The sequence below is a fragment of the Somniosus microcephalus genome, chromosome 4 (assembly GCF_052327205.1).
Source record: "Somniosus microcephalus isolate GS21.2 chromosome 4, FLI_Smic_1.0, whole genome shotgun sequence".
NCBI lineage: Eukaryota > Metazoa > Chordata > Chondrichthyes > Squaliformes > Somniosidae > Somniosus > Somniosus microcephalus.
Genome location: NC_140990.1, coordinates 14685279 through 14712784, shown reverse-complemented (window position 1 = coordinate 14712784; position 27506 = coordinate 14685279). Strand labels below are relative to the sequence as shown.

The window sequence follows — 27506 nt, the reverse complement described above, 5'->3', positions numbered from 1 at the left end:
TGTGGGGAAAGAGCAGGGGTGTGGGATTAATTGAATAGCTCTACCAAAGAGCCGGCACAGGCACGATGGGCGGAATGGCCTCCTTCTGTGCTGTATCATTCTTTGATTCTCTTCACCCTCTTCCATGAAGGAATTTAGGGTACAGCTGTGGTAGCGCTTTCACCTCTGAGTCAGAAGGTCGAGCCACCAACACTCCAGAGACGAGCCCATAATCCAGGGTTGACGCTCCTGGTGCCTGTACTGAGGGAGTACTACACTGTCGGAGGTGTTGTCTTTTAGATGAGACGTGAAGCCAAGGCGCCCCCCCACCCGCCACCGTCTGTCCTCTCAGTTGGATGTAAAAGGTCCGAGGGACCCTATTCCAAAAAGCATGGGAGTTCTCCCTGGTGTCCTAGCCAATATTTATCCCTCAACCAACACCACCAAAACAGATTATCTGGTTATTTATCGCATTGCTTTTTCTGGGATCTTGCTGTGCGCAAATTGGCTGCCTCTTTTCCTACATTACAACACTACAAAAGTGTCTCCAGATCACTTTGGGACGTTGTGAGAGGCGCTATAGAAATCCAAGTTCTTCTGCTTCTACAGTTCACTGGAGGACAGCTCCCCACCAATATCCTGTCCAATTGACCAGCCTTCAGTGCGTGAGGCTTGGGTCAACATGTCACGAGATTGAAAGCTAGTAAAGGAATCCATCTTGTACAAAAATAATCTATTGATACTAGGTTCCATTTTAAATCAGCTTTATAGTTTTAAAAAAAAACATAAAACCAATAACCTGCAAATGTAGTTAAGAGTGTCTGGACAGCAGTCAGAGAAGCCTGCCTTGTATGCCGAGTTTTTTAAAATTTGTTTATGGGATCAGGGCGTCGCTGGCAATGACAGCATTTATTGCCCATCCCTAGTTGCCCCTTGAGAAGGTGGTGGTGAGCCGCCTTCTTGAACCACTGCAGTCTGTGTGGTGAAGGTACTCCCACAGTGCTGTTAGGGAGGGAGTTCCAGGATTGTGTCCCAGCGACGATGAAGGATCGGCGATATATTTCTAAGTCAGGATGGTGTGTGACTTGGAGGGGAACTTGGAGGTGGTGGTGTTCCCATGCGCCTGCTGCCCTTGTCCTTCTAGGTGGAAGAGGTCGCGGGTTTGGGAGGTGCTGCCGAAGAAGCCTTGGCGAGTTGCTGCAGTGCATCTTGTAGCTGGTACACACTGCAGCCACAGTGCGCCGGTGGTGGAGGGAGTGAATGTTTAAGGTGTGGATGGGGTGCCGATCAAGAGTTACACATTGTTTACATTTGGAGATGAAGTTATTTGTAACTAGCCAGAATAATACATTCTATTGCCACCCTAACGCTAAACACCAGTGTACTGCATTAATCTTTGGACCCGGACCACAGAGAGAAAGCCTGGAGTGATAAAGAGGGAAGAAAGAAAGACTTGCCTTTCACGACCACCGGACGTCTCGAAGCGCTTTACAGCCAATGAAGTACTTTTGAAGTGGAGTCAGTGTTGTAATGTGGGAAAGGCATTAAATGTTTAGCAGGCTTGGATCACCCTGATAAGAGACCGACCGGTACAAGTTAGAAAGAATGAATAGAAATACATGGGCCTAGAAATTCTGAAATGACTGCAGTGGAACTGAATGTCAGGCGCTGCGTATAACGGGCGGCCGATCCAATGCCACCCATTTTGCACCACTGCTGAGACGAATTTAAAACAACTGACAGGCCTCCACTTAAGACACGCCTCTTACTTTCTGAAATAATGCCTTCTCGCTGCACTCATCACTCCCATGTTATTATAGACAGTACAAAGGCATAGACAACCACATATAATAAAATGTTTAACTCCATTGCTTTTTGAATCGAAAACTTCCCCTCCTGCTTTTAGGAACAGACAACTGGGCTGGATACCCAGCAACAACAACAACTTGTATTTATACAGCGCCGCGTCAGTTTCCACATGTACGCTGACGACACCCAGCTCTACCTCACTACCTCTTCTCTCGACCCCCTCTACGGTGTCTAAATTGTCAGACTGCTTGTCCGACATACAGTTCTGGATGAGCAAAAATTTTCTCCAATTAAATATTGGGAAGTCCGAAGCCATTGTTTTCGGTCCCTGCCACAAACTCCGTTCCCGAGCCACGGACTCCATCCCTCTCCCTAACATCTGTCTGAGGCTGAACCACACTGTTCACAACCTTGGTGTCATATTTGACCCTGAAATGAGCTTCCGACCACATATCCGCAGCACAACAAAGACCGCCTACTTCCACCTCCGTAACATCGCCCGTCTCCGCCCTTGCCTCAGCTCATCTGCTGCTGAAACCCTCACCCGAGCCTTTGTTACCTCTAGACTTGACTATTCCAACGCACTCCTGGCTGGCCTCCCACATTCTACTCTACCTAAACCTGGGGTCATCCAAAACTCAGCTGCCCGTGTTCTAACCCGCACCAAGTCCCGTTCACTCATCCCCCCTGTGCTCGCTGACCTACATTGGCTCCTGGTTAAGCAACGTCTTGATTTCAAAATTCCCATCCTTTGTTTTCAAATCCCTCCATGGTCTCGCCCCTTCCTATCTCTGTAATCTTCTTCAGCCCCACAACCTCCCGAGATATCTGCGCTCCTCTAATTCTGCCCTCTTGAGGATCCCTGATTATAATCGCTCAACCTTTGGTGGCCGTGCCTTCTGTTGCCTAGGATCTAAAGTCTGGAATTCCCTCCCTAAACCTCTCCGCCTCGCTACCTCTCTTTCCTCCTTTAAGACGCTCCTTAAAACCTACCTCTTTGACCAAGCTTTTGGCCACCTGCCCTAATTTATCCTTATGTGGATCGGTGTCAAATTTTTTGTCTTAAAATACTCCTGTGCAGCGCCTTGGGACGTTTTACAAATTGTTGTTGTTGTATAATGTAGTAAGACGTCCCAAGGCACTTCACAGGAGCATTATCAAACAAAAGTTGACAGCGCGCCACATAAGGAGTTTAAGATTTAAGATTCGAGGAACAGCACCTCATCTTCCGATTAGGCACTTTGCAGCCTTGCGGACTCAATATCGAGTTCAACAATTTCAGATCATAACCTCGGCTCCTATTACATTTTTACTTATATTTTTTTCCACCCCTTTGTTTTGGGTTTTCCCCCCACCCTTTCCTTTTTTTTCTCTCTCCCACATGGCAGCTGTCTCCCATTCTGCCAGTACACTTCACACCTAATCTGAGCCGTCTTTTGTCTCCACTTGTCCTATTACCATCTCGTCTGGTTTTGAATACCTCTTAATGTCCCTTCACTTCTTTTGTTCTATCGCAGCCCTGCCTTCGATCTATTTCATTTCCTTTCCAGTTTTGAAAAAGCGTTCACCCGAAACGTCGACTCTAATTTCTCTCCACGGATGTTGCCTGGCCTGCTGAGTTTTTCTAGCATTTTCTGTTGTTATTTCTGATTTCCAGCATCTGCAGTATTTTGCTATCGTATTAAGATTTAAGGTCATTGGCCGAAGAACCAAAGGCGCCATGAGGAAAAACTTTTTTACGCAGCGAGTGGTTAGGATCTGGAACGCATTGCCTGAGAGGGTGGTGGAGGCAGATTCAATCGCGGCTTTCAAAAGGGAGTTGGATAAGTATCTGAAGGAAAGAAATGTGCAGGGTTACGGGGAAAGGGCGGGGAGTGGGACTAGCTGAAGTGGTCTTGCAGAGAGCAGGCACGGGCTCGAAGGGCCAAATGGCCTCCTTCTGTGCTGTAACCATTCTATGATAACTCCCATCCTGAAGGCCTGGCAAAGGGCACCAACTAGCATTGAACAGCTGGGGGATATGAGATTCTTCAGAATCAGAGAATCTGACATGTTAAATATTAGAGTTTTAAGTGCCATAGACAAAATGGATGCCTCATCTTTACCAAGATGGCGCCCCTCCCCTGGCAGTTGGTGATCACGTGCCCCGGGCAAGCACGCGAAATCCTGCGTTGGGCGGTTGGCTGGGCTCGCGCCTGTCCCACCCCACCCACGTGAGGCTCGAGAGGGCACGTCCTCTGAGCCCAGCCCCGCCCTTGAGCCAAACCCCGCCCCCAGAGACCAGCCCCGCCCCCTGATCCGTGCCCCGCCCTCTAAGCCCAGCTCCGCCCAATGATCCAAGCCCCGCCCCCTGAGACAAGCCGCTCTCCCGAGCCCCGCCCTCCATCCTGAAAAAAGCCCTGCCCCTCCCCACACACGCAAAGATTCCTCCCCGCCCGCCAATCAAAATCGGCCCCGCCCCTTTGGCCTCCAAGCGCCTGCGCGCTCGCCGCACCTCGCGCGTGCGGTCCCGCCTTCTTATCACGCTCGCGCGCAGTCCGGCCTCAGTGCCCCCTCCTCGCGCGTGCGCAACTGCCGGTCTTGGCCTCCCCGCCACGCGCGTTCACACAACTGCCCTCGCCGCTACGCGCGTGCGCACTGGCCTACACCCTGCGAGCCGCGTGCACGCTCCCCGCCTCGCGTCCACGCACTGCCCACCTCCCCGGCTCGCGCCTGCGCACTGCTCCCCCGCTCCCCGCCACGCGCCTGCGCACTACCCACTCGGTCGGCCGGGGCGCCATGGCGATGTGCGAGGACGTGCTGCTGTGCAACTTCGCCAAGTGCCGGACCAAGCTGTCGGGCTTCGCCTGGGTCACCGCCTGCTCGCACGTCTTCTGCGACCAGCACGGCAGCGGCGAGTTCAGCCGCTCGCCCGGCCGCTGCCCGGCCTGCAAGAGCGACCTGGCCGGCCAGCTGGACATCGTGCGCACCGAGCTCAGCCCGTCCGAGGAGTACAAGGCCATGGTGCTGTCCGGCCTGCGGCCCGAGCTCATCCTGGACATCGCCTCCCGCGCGCTGGCCTTTTGGACCTACCAGGTATCGGCTGCCGCGGGGTCCCAGTGCCCGTCCGCTGGTATACTAGTGCCCATCCCCCGGGGTCGCAGTGCCCATCCCGCGGGGCCCCAGTGCCCATCCCCCGGTATATTAGTGCCCATCCCCCGGGGTCCCAGTGCCCGTCCACTGGTATATTAGTGCCCATCCCCCGGTGTCGCAGTGCCCATCACGCGGGGCCCCAGTGCCCATCCCCCGGTATACTAGTGCCCATCCCCCGGGGCCCCAGTGCCCACCCCGCGGGGCCCCAGTGCCCACCCCGCGGGGCCCCAGTGCCCATCCCCCGGTATACTAGTGCCCATCCCCCGGTATACTAGTGCCCATCCCCCGGGGTCCCAGTGCCCATCCCCCGGTATACTAGTGCCCATCCCCCGGGGTCCCAGTGCCCATCCCCCGGTATACTAGTGCCCATCCCCCGGGGTCCCAGCGCCCGTCCCGCGGGGCCCCAGTGCCCGTCCCCCGGTATACTAGTGCCCGTCCCCCGGGGTCCCAGTGCCCATCCCCCGGGGTCCCAGTGCCCGTCCCCCGGTGTCCCAGTGACCGTCCACTGGTATACTAGTGCCCATCCCGCGGGGCCCCAGTGCCCATCCCCCGGTACACTAGTGCCCACCCCCCGGGGTCCCAGTGCCCATCCCGTGGGGCCCCAGTGCCCATCCCCTGGTATACTAGTGCCCATCCCCGGGGTCCCAGTGCCCATCCCGCGGGCCCCAGTGCCCCTCCCCTGGTATATTACTGCCCATCCCCCGGGGTCCCAGTGCCCCTCCCGCGGGGCCCCAGTGCCCGTCCCCCGGTATACCAGCGCCCGTCCCCCGGGGTCCCAGCGCCCGTCCCCCAGGGTCCCAGCGCCCGCCCCCCCCCCCGGGGTCCCAGCGCCCGCCCCCCCCCCCCGGGGTCCCAGCGCCCGCCCCCCCCCCCGGGGTCCCAGCGCCCGCCCCCCCCCCCGGGGTCCCAGCGCCCGCCCCCCCCCCCCGGGGTCCCAGCGCCCGCCCCCCCCCCCGGGGTCCCAGCGCCCGCCCCCCCCCCCCCGGGGTCCCAGCGCCCGCCCCCCCCCCCGGGGTCCCAGCGCCCGCCCCCCCCCCCCGGGGTCCCAGCGCCCGCCCCCCCCCCCGGGGTCCCAGCGCCCGCCCCCCCCCCCGGGGTCCCAGCGCCCGCCCCCCCCCCCCCCCGGGGTCCCAGCGCCCGCCCCCCCCCCGGGGTCCCAGCGCCCGCCCCCCCCCGGGGTCCCAGCGCCCGCCCCCCCCCCGGGGTCCCAGCGCCCGCCCCCCCCCCCGGGGTCCCAGCGCCCGCCCCCCCCCCGGGGTCCCAGCGCCCGCCCCCCCCATGGGGTCCCAGCGCCCGCCCCCCCCCCCCGGGGTCCCAGCGCCCGCCCCCCCCCCCCCGGGGTCCCAGCGCCCGCCCCCCCCCCGGGGTCCCAGCGCCCGCCCCCCCCCGGGGTCCCAGCGCCCATCCCGCGGGTTCCTAGTGCCCTAGTGCCAGCTCTCTGTAGACCAATCCAGTCAGTCCCATTCCCCCGCTCTATCCCCGTAGCCCTGCAAGTTTATTTCCCTCCAGTACCTATCCAGTCTCCCCTTGAAAACATCGAGTGTCTCCGCTTCCACCACTTCCGTCGGCAGTGAGTTCCAGGTCATCACCACTCGCTGCGTAAGGAAGTTTTCCCTCACATGAGGGAGAATGGAATGGAAGGATATAATAACAGGGTGAGATGAAGCAGGGTGGGAGGAGGCTCGTGTGGAGCATAAACACCGGCATAGATCTGTTGGGTCGACTGGCTCAGTTTCTGTGCTGTAAATTCTATGTAATTTGATGATTTGACTCCCAATGGCCTTAGCTTCATTCATTTTAAGATCATGGCTTCCCTCCCGCAAAGTCCGCCCCCCGCCCCTCCATTTTGTTGAGGCCGGTTTTAACGTGTGGTCTCTCAGATTCACCAGGAGCGCATGTACCAGGAATACGCCTACAGCAAGGCCGAGGGCCGGCTGAGGCAGATGGAGAAGGTCTACACCCAGCAGATCCAAGGCAAGGACATGGAGGTGAGCAACAGCCGCGGCGAGCTGGCCTCCCTCAAGAAGCTGCTGGAGGAGTACAAGAAGAAGTACAGCGAGATGTCGGAGAAGCTGATGGAGAGGAACAGGCAGTACCAGAAGCTACAGGGCCTGTACGACAGCCTCCGTCTCCGCAGCATAGCCGTGGCCGGGGAGGGGGAGCCGGGGCTGACAGCGGGACCTCCCGGCGCCGTCTACGGCCTGCCTTTAGGTACGAGCGCCCCAAAGGGTCTTCGGGGCCCCTTTCTTGCTCCCCCATGTTCGATCAAATGATATGTTCAAAACGACGCACTATTGGCCATCAGGCCTTGGGCTGCCTGGGCTCCATGCTCTGGAATTCCCTCCCTAAATCTCTCCGCCTCCCTCTCCTCCTATAAGACACTCCTTAGAACCCACCTCTTTGACCAAGTTTTTGTTCACTGGTCCTAACATCTCCTTCTCTCCCTCCTAATACCTCCTTGCTAATGCCTCCTCTCTCCCCCAATATCTCTCCCCCAATATCTCCTCCTCTCTCCCCCAATATCTCCCCCTCTCTCCCCCAATATCTCCTCCTCTCTCCCCCAATATCTCCTCCTCTCTTCCCCAATATCTCCCCCTCTCTCCCCCAATATCTCCCCCTCTCTCCCCAATATCTCCCCCAATATCTTCCCCAATATCTCCTCCTCTCTCCCCAATATCTCCTCCTCTCTCCCCAATATCTCCTCCTCTCTCCCCAATATCTCCCCCTCTCCCCCAATATCTCCTCCTCTCTCCCCAATATCTCCCCCTCTCCCCCCCATATCTCCTCCTCTCTCCCCCAATATCTTCCCCAATATCTCCTCCTCTCTCCCCAATATCCCTTCCTCTCTCCCACAATATCTCCTCCTCTCTCCCCCAATATCTCCCCCTCTCTCCCCCAATATCTCCCCCTCTCTCCCCCAATATCTCCCCCTCTCTCCCCAATATCTCCTCCTATCTCCCCCAATAACTCCCCTCTCTTCCCCAATATCTCTCTCTCCCCAATATCTCCCCCTCTCTCCCCCAATATCTCCCCCTCCCTCCCCCGATATCTCCTATCTCCCCCAATATCTCCTCCTCTCTCCCCCAATATCTCCTCCTCTCTCCCCCAATATCTCCCCCTCTCTCCCCAATATCTCCTCCTCTCTCCCCCAATATCTCCCCCTCTCTCCCCCAATATCTCCTCCTCTCTCCCCCAATATCTCCTCCTCTCTCCCCAATATCTCCTCCTCTCTCCCCCAATATCTCCCCCTCTCTCCCCCAATATCTCCCCCTCTCTCCCCCAATATCTCCTCCTCTCTCCCCCAATATCTCCTCCTCTCTCCCCCAATATCTCCTCCTCTCTCCCCAATATCTCCTCCTATCTCCCCCTCTCTCCCCCAATATCTCCCCCTCTCTCCCCCAATATCTCCCACTCTCTCCTCCTCTCTCCCCCAATATCTCCTCCTCTCTTCCCCAATATCTCCTCCTCTCTCCCCCCCAATATCTCCCCCTCTCCCCCAATATCTCCCCCTCTCCCCCAATATCTCCTCCTCTCTCCCCCAATATCTCTTCTACTCACCCCCAATATCTCCCCCTCTCTCCCCAATATCTCCTCCTCTCTCCCCCAATATCTCTTCTACTCACCCCCAATATCTCCTCCCATCTCCTCAATATCTCCTGCTCTCTCCCCAATATCACCTCCTCTCTCCCCCAATACCTCCTCTTACCCCCAATGTCTCCTTCTCTCCCTCCTAATATCTCCTTTTTTCACGGTTGGGAAAGAGCAGGAAAGTGGGATTAGTCTGGGTGGGGAGGGAGTGGGAGAGTGGCATTAGACTGGGTGGGGAGGGAGTGGGAGAGTGGGATTAGACTGGGTGGGGAGGGAGTGGGAGAGTGGGATTAGACTGGGTGGGGAGGGAGTGGGAGAGTGGGATTAGACTGTGGGGAGGGAGTGGGAGAGTGGGATTAGACTGGGTGGGGAGGGAGTGGGAGAGTGGGATTAGACTGTGGGGAGGGAGTGGGAGAGTGGGATTAGACTGGGTGGGGGGAGAGTGGGATTAGACTGTGTGGGGAGGGAGTGGGAGAGTGGGATTAGACTGGGTGGGGAGGGAGTGGGAGAGTGGGATTAGACTGTGGGGAGGGAGTGGGAGAGTGGGATTAGACTGGGTGGGAGGGAGTGGGAGAGTGGGATTAGTCTGGGTGGGGAGGGAGTGGGAGAGTGGGATTAGACTGGGTGGGGAGGGAGTGGGAGAGTGGGATTAGATTGGTTGGGAAGAGAGTGGGATTAGACTGGGTGGGAGGGAGTGGGAGAATGGGACTAGACTGGGTGGGGAGGGAGTGGGAGAGGGATTAGACTGGGTGGGGAGGGAGTGGGAGAATGGGATTAGACTGGGTGGGGAGGGAGTGGGAGAATGGGATTAGACTGGGTGGGAGGGAGTGGGAGAGTGGGATTAGACTGGGTGGGAGGGAGTGGGAGAGTGGGATTAGACTGGGTGGGAGGGAGTGGGAGAGTGGGATTAGACTGGGTGGGGAGGGAGTGGGATAGTGGGATTAGACTGGGGAGGGAGTGGGATAGTGGGATTAGACTGGGTGGGGAGGGAGTGGGAGAATGGGATTAGACTGGGTGGGGAGGGAGTGGGAGAATGGGTTTAGACTGGGTGGGGAGGGAGTGGGAGAGGGATTAGACTGGGTGGGGAGGGAGTGGGAGAATTGGATTAGACTGGGTGGGGAGGGAGTGGGAGAGTGGGATTAGACTGGGGAGGGAGTGGGAGAGCGGGATTAGACTGGGTGGGGGGGGGGGGGAGTGGGATAGTGGGATTAGACTGGGTGGGAAGAGAGTGGGAGAGTGGGATTAGTCAGGGTCAGTGACCATGGGAGTGGGTTAGTTTGGGAGATGGTCAGTGACCATGGGAGTGGGTTAGGTTGGGGGACGGTCAGTGACCATGGGAGTGGGTTAGGGACCATGGGAGCGGGTTAGGTTGGGAGACGGTCAGTGACCATGGGAGTGGGTTAGGTTGGGGGACGGTCAGTGACCATGGGAGCGGGTTAGGTTGGGGGACGGTCAGTGACCATGGAAGTGGGTTAGGTTGGGGGACGGTCAGTGACCATGGGAGTGGGTTAGGTTGGGGGACGGTCAGTGACCATGGGAGCGGGTTAGGTTGGGGGACGGTCAGTGACCATGGGAGAGGGTTAGGTTGGGGGACGGTCAGTGACCATGGGAGTGGGTTAGGTTGGGGGACGGTCAGTGACCATGGGAGAGGGTTAGGTTGGGGGACGGTCAGTGACCATGGGAGAGGGTTAGGTTGGGGGACGGTCAGTGACCATGGGAGTGGGTTAGGTTGGGGGACGGTCAGTGACCATGGGAGAGGGTTAGGTTGGGAGACGGTCAGTGACCATGGGAGTGGGTTAGGTTGGGGGACGGTCAGTGACCATGGGAGTGGGTTAGGTTGGGAGATGGTCAGTGACCATGTGAGTGGGTTAGGTTGGGGGACGGTCAGTGAGTTAGGTTGGGGGACGGTCAGTGACCACGGGAGAGGGTTAGGTTGGGGGACGGTCAGTGACCACGGGAGTGGGTTAGGTTGGGGGACGGTCAGTGACCACGGGAGTGGGTTAGGTTGGGGGACGGTCAGTGACCATGGGTGTGGGTTAGGTTGGGGGACGATCAGTGACCATGGGAGCGGGTTAGGTTGGGGGACGGTCAGTGACCATGGGAGAGGGTTAGGTTGGGGGCGGTCAGTGACCATGGGTGTGGGTTAGGTTGGGGGACGGTCAGTGACCATGGGAGAGGGATTAGATTAGATTGTGGGGCGAGGCGTTATTAGGTTGCGGGGGAGGGGGGATAGGAGTGAAGAAACTGCTGATTGGATGGTTGCCTCTCTACGGTAGGGGGCATGGCGAAGTTCGTCTCGACGGAGTCCCCGGTGAAGCGGCCGTCGGGCGAGGGCGACTTCCGTCTCCGGCCTTCCTTCTTCGGCTCGCCGGCCGCCGACCACCCCAGCGGCTTCTTCAGTTTCTCTCCCGGCGACGATCGGGGTCATCAGCATCAGCCCCCTCACCCCGGGCCGAGCGGCTGCTTCAAGATGAAGAAGATGTGAGCGGAGCGAAAGCCCACGATAAAGGCGAGCCGCACGACATCCGAGTGGAGCCGATGGCTGGCTGCCTCCTCCTCCTCCGCCGCGCTCGCTCCGTGGGACGTGTTGTGTTCCGTCGCAGCGCTCTACCAGACGTCCCCCCCCCCCCCCCCCCCCAGAGCTTGCGGTGACATTTATCCGGCAGGGTACCCTTGGCCCCCTTTGAAGAAACACAGCCGTGGCCAAATCGAACGCTTGCAGCCGATGAGCTGCCGCTCGAATGCTGACAAAGGTTTTCTGCTGAGCAGTGGGTCATCTTTTGCTTGTGGACTGTTGCCGTTGTTGATGGCAACCAACTCCCATCGGTCGGCGAGGACCCGTTGGCCAAGGACTGCCGAGGTGGCTCTTCCCCACCACCCACACAGCATTCCTCGGGTAGACGGTGTTTTACCATGTTGATTGGTTCTTTAAAGGGTGCAATGAATAAAACTTTTACCTTTAAGGAATTAGGGTCTTGGCGTCATTTTTACCCTGGCGCTGCGAGAGTCTAACCACCGCCCCATGACATTCAGTGGCATTACCATTGCCAAATACCCCACCATCAACATCCTGGGGGGACTCGATTGACCAGAAACTTAACTGGACCAGCCACATAAATACTGTGGCAACAAGAGCAGGTCAAAGGCTGGGTATTCTGCGGCGAGTCTCTCACCTCCTGACTCCCCAGAGCCTTTCCACCATCTACAAGGCACAAGTCAGGAGTGTGATGGAATACTCTCCACTTGCCTGGATGAGCGCAGCTCCAATAACACTCAAGAAGCTCGACACCATCCAGGACAAAGCAGCCCGCTTGATTGGCACCCCATCCACCAACTTAAACATTCACTCCCTCCACCACCGGCGTACCGTGGCTGCAGTGTGTACCATCGACAAGATGCACTGCAGCAACTCGCCAAGGCTTCTTTGGCAGCACCTCCCAAACCCGCGACCTCTTCCACCTAGAAGGACAAGGGCAGCAGGCGCATGGGAACACCACCACCTCCAAGTTCCCCTCCAAGTCACACACCATCCTGACTTAGAAGTATATCACCGATCCTTCATCGTCACTGGATCAAAATCCTGGAACTCCCTAACAGCACTGTGGGAGTACCTTCACCACACGGTTCAAGAAGGCGGCTCACCACCACCTCTCAAGGGCAATTAGGGATGGGCAATAAATGCTGGCCTTGCCAGCGACACCCACATCCCATAAAAACGAATAAATAAAAAGATCGGCCCAGCAGTTGCCCTCGAGCCATCTCTGCAACACAGAATCGTACTGTACAGGAGGCGGCCATTAGGCCCATCGCGCTTGTGCCAGTTCCGTGAAAGAGCTATCTGTTAGTTGCACTCCCCTCCCCTGCTCTTACCCGCATAGTCCTGCAATTTTCCCCTTTTCAAGTATTTATCCAATTCTCTTGAAAGTTACTATTGAATCTGCTTCCACCGCCCTTTCAGGCAGCGCGTTCCAGATCACAACTCGCTGCGTTAAAAAAAAAACTCATCAAACCCTCGGGATCATTTGCCAATTACCTTAAATCTGTGTTCTCTGGTTACCGACCCTCCTGCTTCTCCTTCGTTACTCTTATCAAAACACCTCCATGAAATCTGCCCTTAACCTTCTTTGCTCTGAGGAGAACAACCCCAGCTTCTCCACATAACTGAAGTCCCTCATCCCTGGTACCATTCTAGACACATAAGGTGTCTGCTTTTAGCGCAGCATGTTGCACGCTCACTTGAGTCTTCAAGGTCATGGGTTCAAGCTCCCACTCCAGAGATTTGAGCTCCATAAATCTAGGCTGGCATTTCAATGTCATACAGAGGGAGTGCTGCACTATCAGATCAGATGAGATGGTAGTATGAGCGTTGGGGGTCCAAGATACTCACTGCCCTTCCTTTATGGCGGAGCAGGCTCGAATGGCCTACTCCTCCTATTTCTTATGCTCCAGTAAACCTCCTCTGCACCCTCTCCAAGGCCATGACATCCTGCCGAGAGATTCCTCAAAATGATGAGGAAAAGGTTACATAAACTTGGCTCGAGTTCCCTTGAGCGTAGGCGATTGAGGAGTGATCTGATCGAGGTGCCTAAACTGATAAAGGGATTCGATAGGGTAGATACAACAACAGCTTATATATTTATATAGCGCCTTTAACATAGTAAAACGTCCCAAGGCGCTGCACAGGAGTATTTTAAGACAAAACATTTGACACCGATCCACATAAGGATAAATTAGGGCAGGTGACCAATAGCTTGGTCAAAGAGTTAGGTTTTATGGAGCGTCTTAAAGGAGGAAAGAGAGGTAGCGAGGTGGAGAGGTTTAGGCAGGGAATTCCAGCGCTTAGGGCCCAGGTAACAGAAGGCACGACCACCAATGGTTGAGTGATTATAATCAGGGATGCTCAAGAGGGCAGAATTAGAGGAGCGCAGATATCTCTGGGGGTTGTGGGGCTGAAGGAGATTACAGAGATAGGGAGGGGCGAGGCCATGGAGGGATTTGAAAACAAGGTTGCTTAACTGGGAGCCCATGTAGGTCAGCGAGCACAGGGGGGATGGGCGAATGGGACTTGGTGCGAGTTTGGACACGGGCAACCGAGTTTTGGATGACCTCAAGTTTAGGTAGGGTGGAATGTGGGAGGCCAGCCAGGAGTGTGTTGGAATAGTCAAGTCTAGAGGTAACAAAGGCTCGGATGAGCTGAGGCAAGGGCGGAGACAGGCGATGTTACGGAGGTGGAAGTAGGCGGTCTTTGTTATGCTGCGGATATATGTGGTCGGAAGCTCATTTCAGGGTCAAATATCACACCAAGGTTGCGAACAGCGTGGTACAAGAGAAACTATTGCCTGTGGTGGGAGAATCCAGAACATGGGGACACCATCTTACAATTAGAGCTGGGGCCGGTCAGGAGTGAAATCAGGAAGCACTTTTTCTACACAAAGGGTAGTGGAAATCTGGAACACTCATCAAAAGGCTGTGGAGGCAGTTGGAGCTTTCAAGACTCAGATCGATCGTCTTTTGTTGGGCGAAGGTATTGAGGGATATGGAGCAAAGGCGGGTCAATGGAGTTGAGGTTACAGATCAGCCACGATCTGATTGAATGGTGGAGAAAGCTCGAACACAGTTCCTCGAGCCTGTTGCGCCATTCAGTGAGATCAGGGCTGACCTGCGAGCTAACTCCACCTACCCGCCTTTGGCCCATGTCCCTTAATACCTTTGGTTAACAGAAAGCTATCAATCTCAGATTTAAAATCAACAATTGACCCAGCGTCAACCGCTGATTGCGGACGAGTTCCAAACTTCTACCACCCTTTGCCTGTAGAAGTGCTTCCTAACCTCACTCCTGAAAGGCCTGGCTCTAACTTTTAGGCTATGTCCTAGACTCCCCAACCAGCAGAAATAGTTTCTCTCTACCCCCCAACCAGCGGAAATAGTTTCTCTCTACCCCCCAACCAGCGGAAATAGTTTCTCTCTACCCTATCAGTCAAAGAAAAAGGAAGACTTGCACTGATACAGCGCCTTTTCACGACCACCGGACGTCCCAAAGCGCTTTACAGCCAATGGGGTACTTTTTGAAGTGTAGTCACTGTTGTAGTGTGGGAAACGCAGCAGACAATTTGCACACAGCACGCTCCCACAAACAGCAATGTGATAATGACCAGATCATCTGTTTTAGTGATGTTGATTGAGGGATAAATATTGGCCCCAGGACACCGGGGATAACTCCCCAGCTCTTCTTTGAAATAGTGCCATGGGATCTGTTACCTCCACCTGAGACAGCAGACAGGGCCTCGGTTTAACGTCTTATCTGAAAGATGGCATCTTAGACGGTGCAGCACTCCCTCAGCACTGCACTGGAGTGTCAGCCTAGATTTTTGTGCTCAAGTCTCTGGAGTGGGGACTTGGACCCACGACCTTCTGACTCAGAGGCGAGAGCGCTGCCCACTGAGCCACAGCTGACACTAACCACAGTTCCCCTTAATATCTTGAAACCTTTGATCAAATCACCCCTTAACCTTCTAAATTCCAGGGAATACAATCCTCGTTTGTGTAATCTCTCCTCGTAATTGAACCCTTGGAGTCCGGGTATCATTCTGGTAAACCTGCGCTGCACTCCCTCCAAGGCCAATATATCCTTCCTCAGGTGTGGTGCCCAGAACTGCTCTCAGTACCCCAGCTGTGGTCTAACCAGGGCTTTGTGTAGCTGCAGCATAACTTCTACCCGCTTGTATTCTCGTCCTCGAGATAGAAAGGCCAGCATTCTATTAGCCTTTTTAATTATTTTCTCTACCTGTCCATGAGATTTTTGATGATCGATGGACATGTAGCCCTGATTCTCTTCAGACCTCCACCGCTTCTAGCTTAGAGGGGCCAAATGGGCCTGCTCCTGTTCCTACAACACAGTTTTGACAAGTGACTGCCACTCATTGCATGTATGACGTAGGAATCCCAGCGGCCCGTCCAGTATGTGAATAAAGCAGGTTCTCTCATTCAGCATCTTTTTATTACTGTTAAAACATCCGTTTTACAAACACTGTTCATTTAAAAAAAAATAGACCAGTTCCAAGGTAACCAAATAAACTGGACAATCAATAAGTTACAAAATAAAATGTACAGTTCTGAAGGTAACCAACAAGGAATATAAAAAGAAATGGAAAATATATACACTCTGCGAATTGGCATTTGTATCAAAGATCGCGTGAACACTTGTCTCAAACAGGTACAAAGCGACTGAAGGTAAACTCTGGCTCAATCCCCGGGTAGGTCAGGGGGAGTTAAAGGCAGCGGCCAGTGCAGTGCTGAGCCGTAGAAAGGGTCCCCGGTTCAATCCCCAGCCTGCGCTGAGCTAGTAAAGGAGCTTGGCACTAATTGATGTACGAGGCGCGACTATGACAGGGAATGTCTGGAAGGGCTTCGAGAGCGAGCTGCGAGGGAGTCGGTGAGGATTTCGGGTGTGGGAGAGGGGAGAGTTGGGTGTGGGAAGAGAGAGTGTCCATATCTGCAGGAGGTCCCTGGAGGATATGTCCATATCTACAGGAGGTCCCTGGAGGATATGTCCATATCTACAGGAGGTCCCTGGAGGATATGTCCATATCTGCAAGGGGTCCCTGGGGGATATGTCCATATCTGCAGGAGGTGCCTGGGGGGATATGTCCATATCTACAGGAGGTCCCTGGGGGATATGTCTATATCTGCAGGAGGTCCTGGGGGATATGTCCATATCTGCAAGAGGTCCCTGGGGGATATGTCTATATCTGCAGGAGGTCCTGGGGGATATGTCCATATCTGCAGGAGGTCCCGGGGGGATATGTCTATATCTACAGGAGGTCCCTGGGGGATATGTCCATATCTGCAGGAGGTCCCTGGGGGGATATGTCCATATCTGCAGGAGGTCCCTGGGGGGATATGTCCATATCTGCAGGAGGTGCCTGGGGGATATGTCCATATCTGCAGGAGGTCCCTGGGGGATATGTCCATATCTGCAGGAGGTGCCTGGGGGATATGTCCATATCTGCAGGAGGTGCCTGGGGGATATGTCCATATCTGCAGGAGGTCCCTGGGGGATATGTCTATATCTGCAGGAGGTGCCTGGGGAATATGTCCATATCTGCAGCAGGTCCCTGGAAGATATGTCTATATCTGCAAGGGGTATCTGGGAGACATGTCCATATCTGCAGCAGGTTCCTGGAGGATATGTCCATATCTGCAGGAGGTCCTGGGGGGAATATATCCATATCTGCAGGGGGTATCTGGGGGGATATATCCATATCTGCAGGGGGTATCTGGGGGATATGTCCATATCTGCAGAGGGTATCTGGGGGATATGTCCATATCTGCAGGAGGTCCTGGGGGATATGTCCATATCTGCAGGAAGTCCCTGGGCCACATGTGCTTATCTGCAGGAGGTTCCCCACATATGTAAAATTTGAAACCCATCGCTCAGCACAGTCCTGTCTCAAGGCATCTCTGCGCTGATTCAGCCCTGTCCTTCGCACATGGTCAAACGTGGGGGGCCACTTTGGTTGCTGGGTCTGCTCCACCGATGGATGCTCTCTATTAACAGTGCAGGGGGAAGAAGAAATGACTCTCATTCTTTCCACACGGCCAGAACCCCTTAGCCACATACCTGACTCCCCGCGCCCCCCCCCCCCAGCAGTCCTTTCGCCCCCCATTAGCGAGACCGTAGCTCAGTTCCGTGGTCCAAATGCTAAATACCAGCCCCAAAATCAGATAATACCTCAGGATCCGCACTTCCTTCTTCCAGGATCTGCCCCAGCCGTGACCGTCAGCTGATGGCACTCTTCGGGAATAACAGGGCAAGGGCTGACGGTGGGCGCCGCCCCCCCCCTCCCCCCCGAGGAGTGGCGAGGCGGCTGCTGCCCGCAGTCTCCTTACTCGGTCTGCGGCTTGTAGGCCACGATGGCTGCGGCCTGGCTGTTCATATTCTGCTTCTTCCCGTTCACCACCAGGACCAGGGGAGTCTCCACCCGGATACTGCTGAAGGATAAGCTCTGTGGGGAGGATAACATGAGAGGGGAGGTTAAAACCAGTAGCGGAGGCAGTGTCTATGGGACAGTAATGGCGGGGGTGGGGGAAGTGTCTATGGGATAGTCCCGTGACACTCACCTGGCCCTTCTGTTCGATGCTGTGCTGTTTGAACAGAGGTTCGGGAATGGCCACCGAGTCTCCGATCAGCACCCCCCAGCTCTCCGCAATGTTGTAAACCATCACCGCCAAACAGGTCCCCGCCGTGTCCACCAGGCCAAAGGTACTGAAGGGTACAAGAGGCAGTCAGTGACTGTGACACCGGGGATTAACCAGACACTGTTACATTGAATTTACGTAGAATTCACAGCATAGAAACAGGCCATTCGGCCCAGCTGCTCCGCGCCGGTGTCGATGTTCCACGCGAGCCTCCTCCCCACCCCCTCTTCATCTCACCCCATCAACATATCCTTCTATCCCTTTCTCCCTCATGTGTTTATCTAGCTTCCCCTTAAATGCCTCGATACTATTCGCCTCAACCACTCCCTGTGGTAGCGAGTTCCACCTTCTCACCACTCGCTGGGTAAAGAAGTTTCGCCTGAATTCCCCATTGGATTTATCTTATATTGATGGCCCCATCGTTCTGGTCTCACCCTCAAGAGGAAGCCTCTTCTCTACGTCTACCCTATCGAAATCCTTTCATACAAACATTAGAAACATTGAAGATAGGAGCAGGAGTAGGCCATTCGGCCCCTCGAGCCTGCTCCGCCATTCAATGCGATCATGGCTGATCATCCATACTCAGTACCCTGTCCCTGCCTTCTCCCCATATCCCTTGATCCCTTTAGCCTCAAGAAATATATCCAACTCCTTCTTGAATATATTTAATGAATTGGCCTCTACTGCCGTCTGTGGTAGAGAATTTCACAGGTTCACCACTCTCTGGGTGAAGAAATTCCTCCTCATCTCAGTCCTAAATGGCTTACCCCTTATCCTTAGACTGTGACCCCTGGTTCTGGACTCCCTGGCCATCGGGAACATCTAGTCTGCCTAGTCCTGTTAGAATTTTATAAGTTTCAATGAGATCCCCTCTCATTCTTCTAAACTCCAGTGAGTATAAGCCCAATCGACCCAATCTCTCTTCATACGTCATTCCTGCCATCCCAGGCATCAGTCTGGTGAATCTTCGCTGCACTCCCTCCATGGCAAGAACATCCTTCCTCAGATAGGGCGACCAAAACTGCACACAATACTCAAGGTGTGGTCTCACCAAGGCCCTGTACAACTGCAGCAAGACATCCTTGCTCCTGTATTCGAATCCTCTCGCTATGAAGGCCAACATATCATTTGCCTTCTTAACCGCCTGCTGCACCTGCATGCTTACCTTCAGCGACTGGTGCACAAGGACACCCAGGTCTCGTTGCAGCGAAGGTTGACCCAACCTGTCCAAATCATACTGGAGTTTCTCTGCAACCTCCTCACAGCACACACGCCCACCCAGCTTTGTGTCGTCTGCAAACTTGGAGATATTACATCTAGTTCCCTCGTCTAGATCATTAATATATATTGTGAACAGCTGGGGTCCTAGCACCGATCCCTGCGGTACGCCACTAGTCACTGCCTGCCACTCGGAAAAAGACCCATTTATTCCAACTCTTTGCTTCCTGTCTGCCAACCAGTTCTCTATCCAAGTCAGTATCTTACCCCCAATCCCATATGCTTTAACTTTGCACGCTAATCGCTTATGCGGGACCTTATCGAAAGCCTTCTGAAAGTCCAAATACACCACATCCACTGGTTCTCCCTTATCTATTCTACCAGTTACATCCTCAAAAAATTCCAGTAGATTAGTCAAGCACGATTTACCTTTTGTAAATCCATGTTGACTTTGTCCGATCCTGTCACTGTTTTCCAAGTGCTCTGCTATTACATCCTTTATAATGGACTCTAGCATTTTCCCCACTACCGATGTCAGGCTGTAATTCCCCGTTTTCTCTCTACCACCTTTTTTAAATAGTGGGGTTACATTAGCTACCCTCCAATCCATGGGAACTGTTCCAGAGTCTATAGAATTTTGGAAGATGACCATGACTTTCATAATTTTAAAGACCTCTTTCAGGTCATTCCTCTGCCTTCTTTCAGGTCATCCCTCTGCCTTCCCTTTTCTAGAGAAAAAAGCCCCAGGCCCAGTACAATGTTTCAAAGTGGGGAAGAGTTTGAACATTTGAAATGAACGAACCTACGTCTGTAAGAAAGCACTAGGAGCAGAAGCAGGCCCTCGAGCCTGCTCCTTCCCCGACCTCAGGACTTCCCGGAGTGCTTCACAGCCGATGAAGTACATTTTGTGAAGCGCAGTCGCTTGCAATGCAGCAATCGTGGCAGCCAATTTGCGCACAGCAAGCTCCCACAAACAGCAGAGATAAATGACCAGATTTTTTATTTTTTATTTTTTAAAAAGGGATGTTGGGTTGAGGGATAAATATTGGGCCCCAGGACACCCGGGGAGAACTCCCCCCGACCGCCCTCCCCCCCCCAACCGCTTTTCTTCCAATAGTGGCCGTCAATGTTCCCTGTAAGTTTGTTTGGGGTTGCGCAGGGCCATTCAAAATATCGCGTTCCTTCTCATTCAAAAGCCGGCAAGCCAGCTGCTCGGAGTCCCTGGAGCGTTGTGCAGCCACGCAGTTTACAGGGTACACTGGGTGGCCATGGGTTCTTTTACGCCCGCCTGCGAAGGCAGATAGGGGCCTTGGTTGAACATCTCGTTTGAAAGACGGCACTTCTAATCCCGTCTCCCTCTAATCAGGGTACAACGTACATAAGAACATAAGAAGTAGGAGCAGGAGTAGGCCATACGGCACCTCGGGCCTGCTCCGCCATTCAATAGGATCATGGCTGATCCGAATTTAGACTCACGTCCACTTCCCTGCCCGCTCCCCGTAACCCCTAATTCCCTTATCAGCTAGGAAACTGTCTATCTCCATTTTAAATTTATTTAATGTTGCAGCTTCCACAGCTCTCTGAGGTAGCAAATTCCTTAGATTTACTACCCTCTGAGTGAAGAAGTTTCTCCTCATCTCAGTTTTGAAAGGGCAGCCCCTTATTCTAAGATTATGCCCCCTAGTTCTAGTCTCACCCATCAGTGGAAACATCCTCACCGCATCCACCCAATCAAGACCCCTCACAATCTTATGTTTCGATAAGATCGCCTCTCATTCTTCTGAACTCCAATGAGTAGAGGCCCAACCTACTCAACCTTTCCTCATACGTCAACCCCCTCATCTCCGGAATCAACCGAGTGAACCTTCTCTGAACTGCCTCGAGAGCAAGTATATCTTTTCTTAAATATGGAAACCAAAACTGCACGCAGTATTCCAGGTGTGGCCTCACCAATACCCTGTAGAACTGCAGCAAGACTTCCCTGTTTTTATACTCCATCCCCCTTGCAATAAAAGCCAAGATTCCATTGGCCTTCCTGATCACCTGCTGCACCTGCATACTAACCTTCTGTGTTTCATGCACCAGGACCCCCAGATCCCTTTGTACTGTAGCACTTTGCAGTTTTTCTCCATTTAGGTAATAACTTGCTCTTTGATTTTTTCTGCCAAAGTGCATAACCTCACACTTTCCAACATTATATTGCATCTGCCAAATCTCTGCCCACTCACTTAGCCTGTCTCCGTCCTTTTGCAGGTTTTTTATGTCCTCCTCACTTTCCCTCCCATCTTTGTATCGTCGGCAAACTTGGATACGTTGCACTCGGTCCCTTCCTCCAAATCGTTAATATAGATTGTAAAGAGTTGGGGTCCCAGCACTGACCCCTGCGGAACACCACTAGTTACTGATTGCCAGCCCGAGAACAAACCATTTATCCCAACACTTTGTAGAGTGAGCCCATCTCCTGTCAGCTGTGGCTCAGAGGGTAGCACACTCGCCTCGGAGTCAGAAGATCATGGGTTCAAGTCCCACTCCAGGGACTCGAGCACATAAAGCTAGGCTGACTCTCCATTGCAGTGCTGAGGGAGTGCTGCACTGTCGGAGGTGCCGTCTTTTGGATGAGACGTTAAACCAAGGCCCCATCTGCGCTCTCAGGCGGATGTAAAAGATCCTATGGCACCATTTCAAAGCAGAGCAGGGGAGTTATCCCCGGTGTCCTGGCCAATATTTATCCCTCAACCAACATAACAAAACAGATTATACGGTCATTATCATATTGCTGTTTGTGGGAGCTTGCTGTGCGCAAATTGGCTATCGCGATTCCCACATTACAACAGTGGCCACACTTTAAGAGTACTTCATTGGCTGTAAAGCGCTTTGGGACATCCAGTGGTCGTGAAAGGCGCTGTAGTAATCCAAGTCTTTCTTCCTTAAACAAACCCGACCCCCTTTGCTAACTGGCACTTACAACGGGACTTTCTCCTCATCGGTCAGACTGAACACCACTTTCCCAAGTATCACAGTCCCTGTGTTTGCTCCTGGGAGTAAGGTGGACAGTGGCTTCAGAGACAAGGAGATCTGCTGACCACTGACGGTGGTATAGGTCCGATCCTTGTACAGGGTCAGGTCTTTGTTCTGGATGCTGGACATCAGGTTGTTGAGTTTCTTTGCCTTTAGCTTACCCTGAAAATAGAATCAGTAAAACATCAGAGAACTGACCAATACCAGCCCTGCACACAGGGACACCAGGGAACTGACCAATGCCAGCCCAGGACACACGGGGACACCAGGGAACTGACCAATACCAGCCCTGCACACAGGGACACAAGGGAACTGACCAATGCCAGCCCAGGACACACAGGGAACTGACCAATACCAGGCCAGGACACACAGGGACACCAGGGAACTGACCAATACCAGCTCCGGACACATAGGGACACCAGAGAACTGACCAATACCAGCTCAGGTCATACAGCGATAACAGGGAACTGACCAATACCAGCCCAGGACACACACGGACACCAGGGAACTGACCAATACCAGCCCGGGACATCAGCGATACGAGGGAACTGACCCAATACCAGCCCAGGACACACAGGGAACTGACCAATACCAGCCCAGGACACACAGGGAACTGACCAATACCAGCCCAGGACACACAGGGAACTGACCAATACCAGCCCGGGACATCAGCGATACGAGGGAACTGACCCAATACCAGCCCAGGACACATAGGGAACTGACCAATACCAGCCCAGGACACACAGGGAACTGACCAATACCAGCTCAGGACACACAGGGAACTGACCAATACCAGCCCAGGACACACAGGGAACTGACCAATACCAGCCCAGGACACACAGGGACACCAGAGAACTGACCAATACCAGCCCAGGACACACAGGGACACCAGAGAACTGACCAATACCAGCCCAGGACATACAGCGATACCAGGGAACTGACCAATACCAGCCCAGGACACACATGGACACCAGGGAACTGACCAATACCAGCTCAGGACAAACAGGGAACTGACCAATATCAGCCTAGGACACACAGGGAACTGACCAATACCAGCCTAGGACACACAGGGAACTGACCAATACCAGCCCAGGACACACAGGGAACTGAGCAATACCAGCCCAGGACACACAGGGACACCAGAGAACTGACCAGTACCAGCCCAGGACATACAAGGAGAGAGAACTGGCCAATAACAGCCCATGACATACAGAGATACGAGGGAACTGACCCAATACCAGCCCAGGACACACAGGGAACTGAGCAATACCAGCCCAGGGGACACAGGGAACTGAGCAATACCAGCCCAGGACACACAGGGAACTGACCAATACCAGCCCAGGACACAGGGAACTGACCAATACCAGCCCAGGACACACAGGGAACTGAGCAATACCAGCCCAGGACACAGGGAACTGACCAATACCAGCCCAGGACACACAGGGAACTGAGCAATACCAGCCCAGGACACACAGGGAACTGAGCAATACCAGCCCAGGACACACAGGGAACTGACCAATACCAGCCCAGGACACACAGGGAACTGAGCAATACCAGCCCAGGACACAGGGAACTGACCAATACCAGCCCAGGACACACAGGGAACTGACCCAATACCAGCCCAGGACACACAGGGAACTGACCAATACCAGCCCAGGACACAGGGAACTGACCAATACCAGCCCAGGACACACAGGGAACTGAGCAATACCAGCCCAGGACACACAGGGAACTGAGCAATACCAGCCCAGGACACACAGGGAACTGACCAATACCAGCCCAGGGCACAAGGAACTGACCAATACCAGCCCAGGACACACAGGGAACTGACCAATACCAGCCCAGGACACACAGGGAACTGACCAATACCAGCCCAGGACACACAGGGAACTGACCAATACCAGCCCAGGACACAGGGAACTGAGCAATACCAGCCCAGGACACACAGGGAACTGACCAATACCAGCCCAGGACACACAGGGAACTGACCAATACCAGCCCAGGACACACAGGGAACTGACCAATACCAGCCCAGGACACACAGGGACACCAGGGAACAAATCATTTTAAGGTGAAGCCCCCTTGTTCTGGACTCTGCCCACCAGAGGAATTCATTTCTCTCAATCTACCTGATCAAATCCTTTAATTATCTTAAAGACCTCGATTAGCTCATCCCAACAATCTTTTAAGCTCAAGGGAACAAGCCTAATGTGTGTTGCTCATCCTGCGTAATTTAACCCTTTAAGCCCCAGTAGCATTCTGGTGAAGCTGCTCTGCAAAGAGCAATAAGTAGCTTTCACTATGAACAGAGTGAGACCAGCATCCACTACCTCCGACCCAGAGGGGGAATGGGGAACCCTTCAGTACAGTGGGAAAGACCCTCCCTCACACTCAGTGTCACCAGTTACAAACACTCGTGAGCACTGTCGCACACACTGGTGAGCAGTCCCACCCCGTGTTACCAGTTACAGACACGAGTGAGCACTGTCGCACACACTGGTGAGCAGTCAACCCGTGTTACCAGTTACAGACACTAGTGAGCACTGTCGCACACACTGGTGAGCAGTCCGACCCCCGTGTTACCAGTTACAGACACTAGTGGGCACTGTCGCGCACACTGGTGAGCAGTCCGACCCCCGTGTTACCAGTTACAGACACTAGTGGGCACTGTCGCGCACACTGGTGAGCAGTCCCACACACTGGTGAGCAGTCCCACCTCCCTGCTACCAGTTACAGACAGTAGTGGGCACTGTTGCACACAGTGGTGAGCAGTCAATCTGTGTTACCAGTTACAAACACGAGTGGGCACTGTCGCGCACACTGGTGAGCCACACCCCCCTCCCCCATGTTACCAGTTACAGACACTAGTGGGCACTGGTGCACACTCTGGTGAGCCACACACCCCTCCCCCATGTTACCGGTTACAGACACTAGTGGGCACTGTCGCACACTCTGGTGAGCCACACCTCCCTCCCCCATGTTACCGGTTACAGACACTAGTGGGCACTGTCGCACACTCTGGTGAGCCACACACCCCTCCCCCATGTTACCAGTTACAGACATTAGTGGGCACTGGTGCACATTCCCTCCCTGTGTTACCGGTTACAGACACTAGTGCGCACTGGTGCACATTCTGGTGAGCACAGCCCCCTCCCCGTGTTACCGGTTACAGACACTAGTGGGCACTGGTGCACATTCTGGTGAGCCACACCCCCCTCCCCCGTGTTACCGGTTACAGACACTAGTGGGCACTGGTGCACATTCTGGTGAGCCACATCCCCTCCCTGTGTTACCGGTTACAGACACTAGTGGGCACTGGTGCACATTCTGGTGAGCCACATCCCCTCCCCATGTTACCGGTTACAGACACTAGTGGGCACTGGTGCACATTCTGGTGAGCCACATCCCCTCCGTGTTACCGGTTACAGACACTAGTGGGCACTGGTGCACATTTTGGTGAGCCACATCCCCTCCCTGTGTTACCGGTTACAGACACTAGTGGGCACTGGTGCACATTCTGGTGAGCCACAACCCCCTCCCCCGTGTTACCGGTTATAGACACTAGTGGGCACTGGTGCACATTTTGGTGAGCCACATCCCCTCCCTGTGTTACCGGTTACAGACACTAGTGGGCACTGGTGCACATTCTGGTGAGCCACGCCCCTCCCCCGTGTTACCGGTTATAGACACTAGTGGGCACTGGTGCACATTCTGGTGAGCCACACCCCTCCCCATGTTACCGGTTAGTATCTGGTGTCTGACCTTCTGCTGGACCAGGTTGGTGAGTCGACTGAGGAAGCTCAGCAGCTGTTGCTCGCGGAGGCGCGGTTCGGGTAAGGCTGGGTCCAGGGCCGCAGCCTGAGCGAATCCGAGCAAGGCCTCCCTGTAGTTCTCCTCGTACTTGTAGAGCTTGGGGGGTCAAGAGACGGCTTTTACTGGGCATTCTGCTGAACTTTAAGAACATAGAACGCACCTTTCAGCACCTCAGGTCTTCCCAAAGTGCTTCACGGCCAATGAAGTACTTTCTCTCTCCTCCACCAAGTGTAGTCGCTGTTGTAATGTAGACAATATTCACACAGAAAGATCCCGCAAACAGCAACGTATTTATGACCAGATCATGTACTTTTTTTTTAGCGATGTTGGATTGAGGGATAAATATTGGCCCCAGGACACCGGGGCGAACTCCCCCTACTCCTTCCAATAGTGGCGCGGGATCTTTTGGGGAGAGGGTGTATGCAGCAGATCGAGCCGCATAATCCAGAGCTGACACACCCGGTGGCAGTACTGAGGGAGAGCTGCATTGTCGGAGGGGCAGTACTGACGGAGCGCTGCACTGTCGGAGGGGCAGTACTGACGGAGCGCTGCATTGTCGGAGGGGCAGTACTGACGGAGCGCTGCACTGTCGGAGGGGCAGTACTGAAGGAACGCTGCACTGTCGGAGGGTCAGTACTGAGGGAGCGCTGCACTGTCGCAGGGGCAGTACTGAGGGAGCGCTGCACTGTCGGAGGGTCAGTACTGAGGGAGCGCTGCACTGTCGCAGGGGCAGTACTGAGGGAGCGCTGCACTGTCGGAGGGTCAGTACTGAGGGAGCACTGCACTGTCGCAGGGGCAGTACTGAGGGAGCGCTGCACTGTCGCAGGGGCAGTACTGAGGGAGCGCTCCACTGTCGGAGGGGCAGTACTGAGCGAGCGCCTCACTGTCGGAGGGGCAGTACTGAGGGAGCGCCGCACGGTCGGAGGGGCAGTACTGAGGGAGCGCCGCACGGTCGGAGGGGCAGTACTGAGGGAGCGCCGCACTGTCGGAGGGGCAGTACTGAGGGAGCGCCGCACTGTTGGAGGGGCAGTACTGAGGGAGCGCCACACGGTCAGAGGGGCAGTACTGAGGGAGCGCGCCGCATTGTCGGAGGGGCAGTACTGAGGGAGCGCTGCACTGTCGGAGGGGCAGTACTGAGGGAGCACGGCACTGTCGGAGGGGCAGTACTGAGGGAGCACGGCACTGTCGGAGGGGCAGTACTAAGGGAAGGCTGCACTATCGGAAGGGCAGTACTGAGGGAGTGCTGTACTGTCGGAGGGTCAGTACTGAGTGAGCACTGCACTGTCAGAGGGGTAGTACTGACGGAGCGCTGCACTGTCGGAGGGGCAGTACTGATGGAGCGCTGCACTGTCGGAGGGGCAGTACTGAGGGAGCGCTGCATTGTCCGAGGGGCAGTACTGACGGAGCGCTGCACTGTCCGAGGGCAGTACTGGCGGAGCGCTGCACTGTCGGAGGGGGCAGTACTGAGGGAGCGCTGCACTGTCGGAGGGGCAGTACTGAGGGAGCGCTGCTCTGTCGGAGGGGCAATACTGAGGGAGCGCTGCACTGTCACAGGGGCAGTACTGAAGGAGCGCTGCACTGTCAGAGGGTCAGTACTGAGGGAGTGCTGCACTGTCGGAGGGGCAGTACTGACAGAGCGCTGCACTGTCGGAGGGGCAGTACTGAAGGAACGCTGCACTGTCGGAGGGTCAGTACTGAAGGAGCGCTGCACTGTCGCAGGGGCAGTACTGAGGGAGCGCTGCACTGTCGGA

The 27506-nt window shown here is 54.8% G+C and overlaps 2 protein-coding genes across 2 annotated transcripts in view; one reads left to right on the top strand and one right to left on the bottom strand.

Moving 5' to 3' along the window:
- The first annotated feature begins 4504 nt into the window (after positions 1 to 4504).
- ccnb1ip1 (cyclin B1 interacting protein 1) lies at positions 4505 to 11475 on the top strand. Its single transcript, XM_085984399.1, has 3 exons — positions 4505 to 4863; positions 6801 to 7131; positions 10785 to 11475. Exons 1-3 carry the CDS (start codon positions 4567 to 4569, stop codon positions 10991 to 10993), a joined length of 837 nt encoding a protein of 278 aa, XP_085840525.1. The 5' UTR covers positions 4505 to 4566; the 3' UTR covers positions 10994 to 11475.
- A 4008-nt stretch (positions 11476 to 15483) lies between these two features.
- The window catches only part of ttc5 (tetratricopeptide repeat domain 5), a 38711-nt gene continuing 26688 nt past the window's right edge, over positions 15484 to 27506 (bottom strand). Inside the window, exons 7-10 of the mRNA XM_085984403.1 lie at positions 25705 to 25851; positions 21890 to 22104; positions 17629 to 17773; positions 15484 to 17513 (exon numbers count right to left, since the gene is read on the bottom strand). Coding sequence (XP_085840529.1) covers positions 17394 to 17513; positions 17629 to 17773; positions 21890 to 22104; positions 25705 to 25851 — 627 coding nt within the window. The 3' untranslated portion in view covers positions 15484 to 17393. The remainder of the gene's footprint in view (positions 17514 to 17628; positions 17774 to 21889; positions 22105 to 25704; positions 25852 to 27506) is intronic.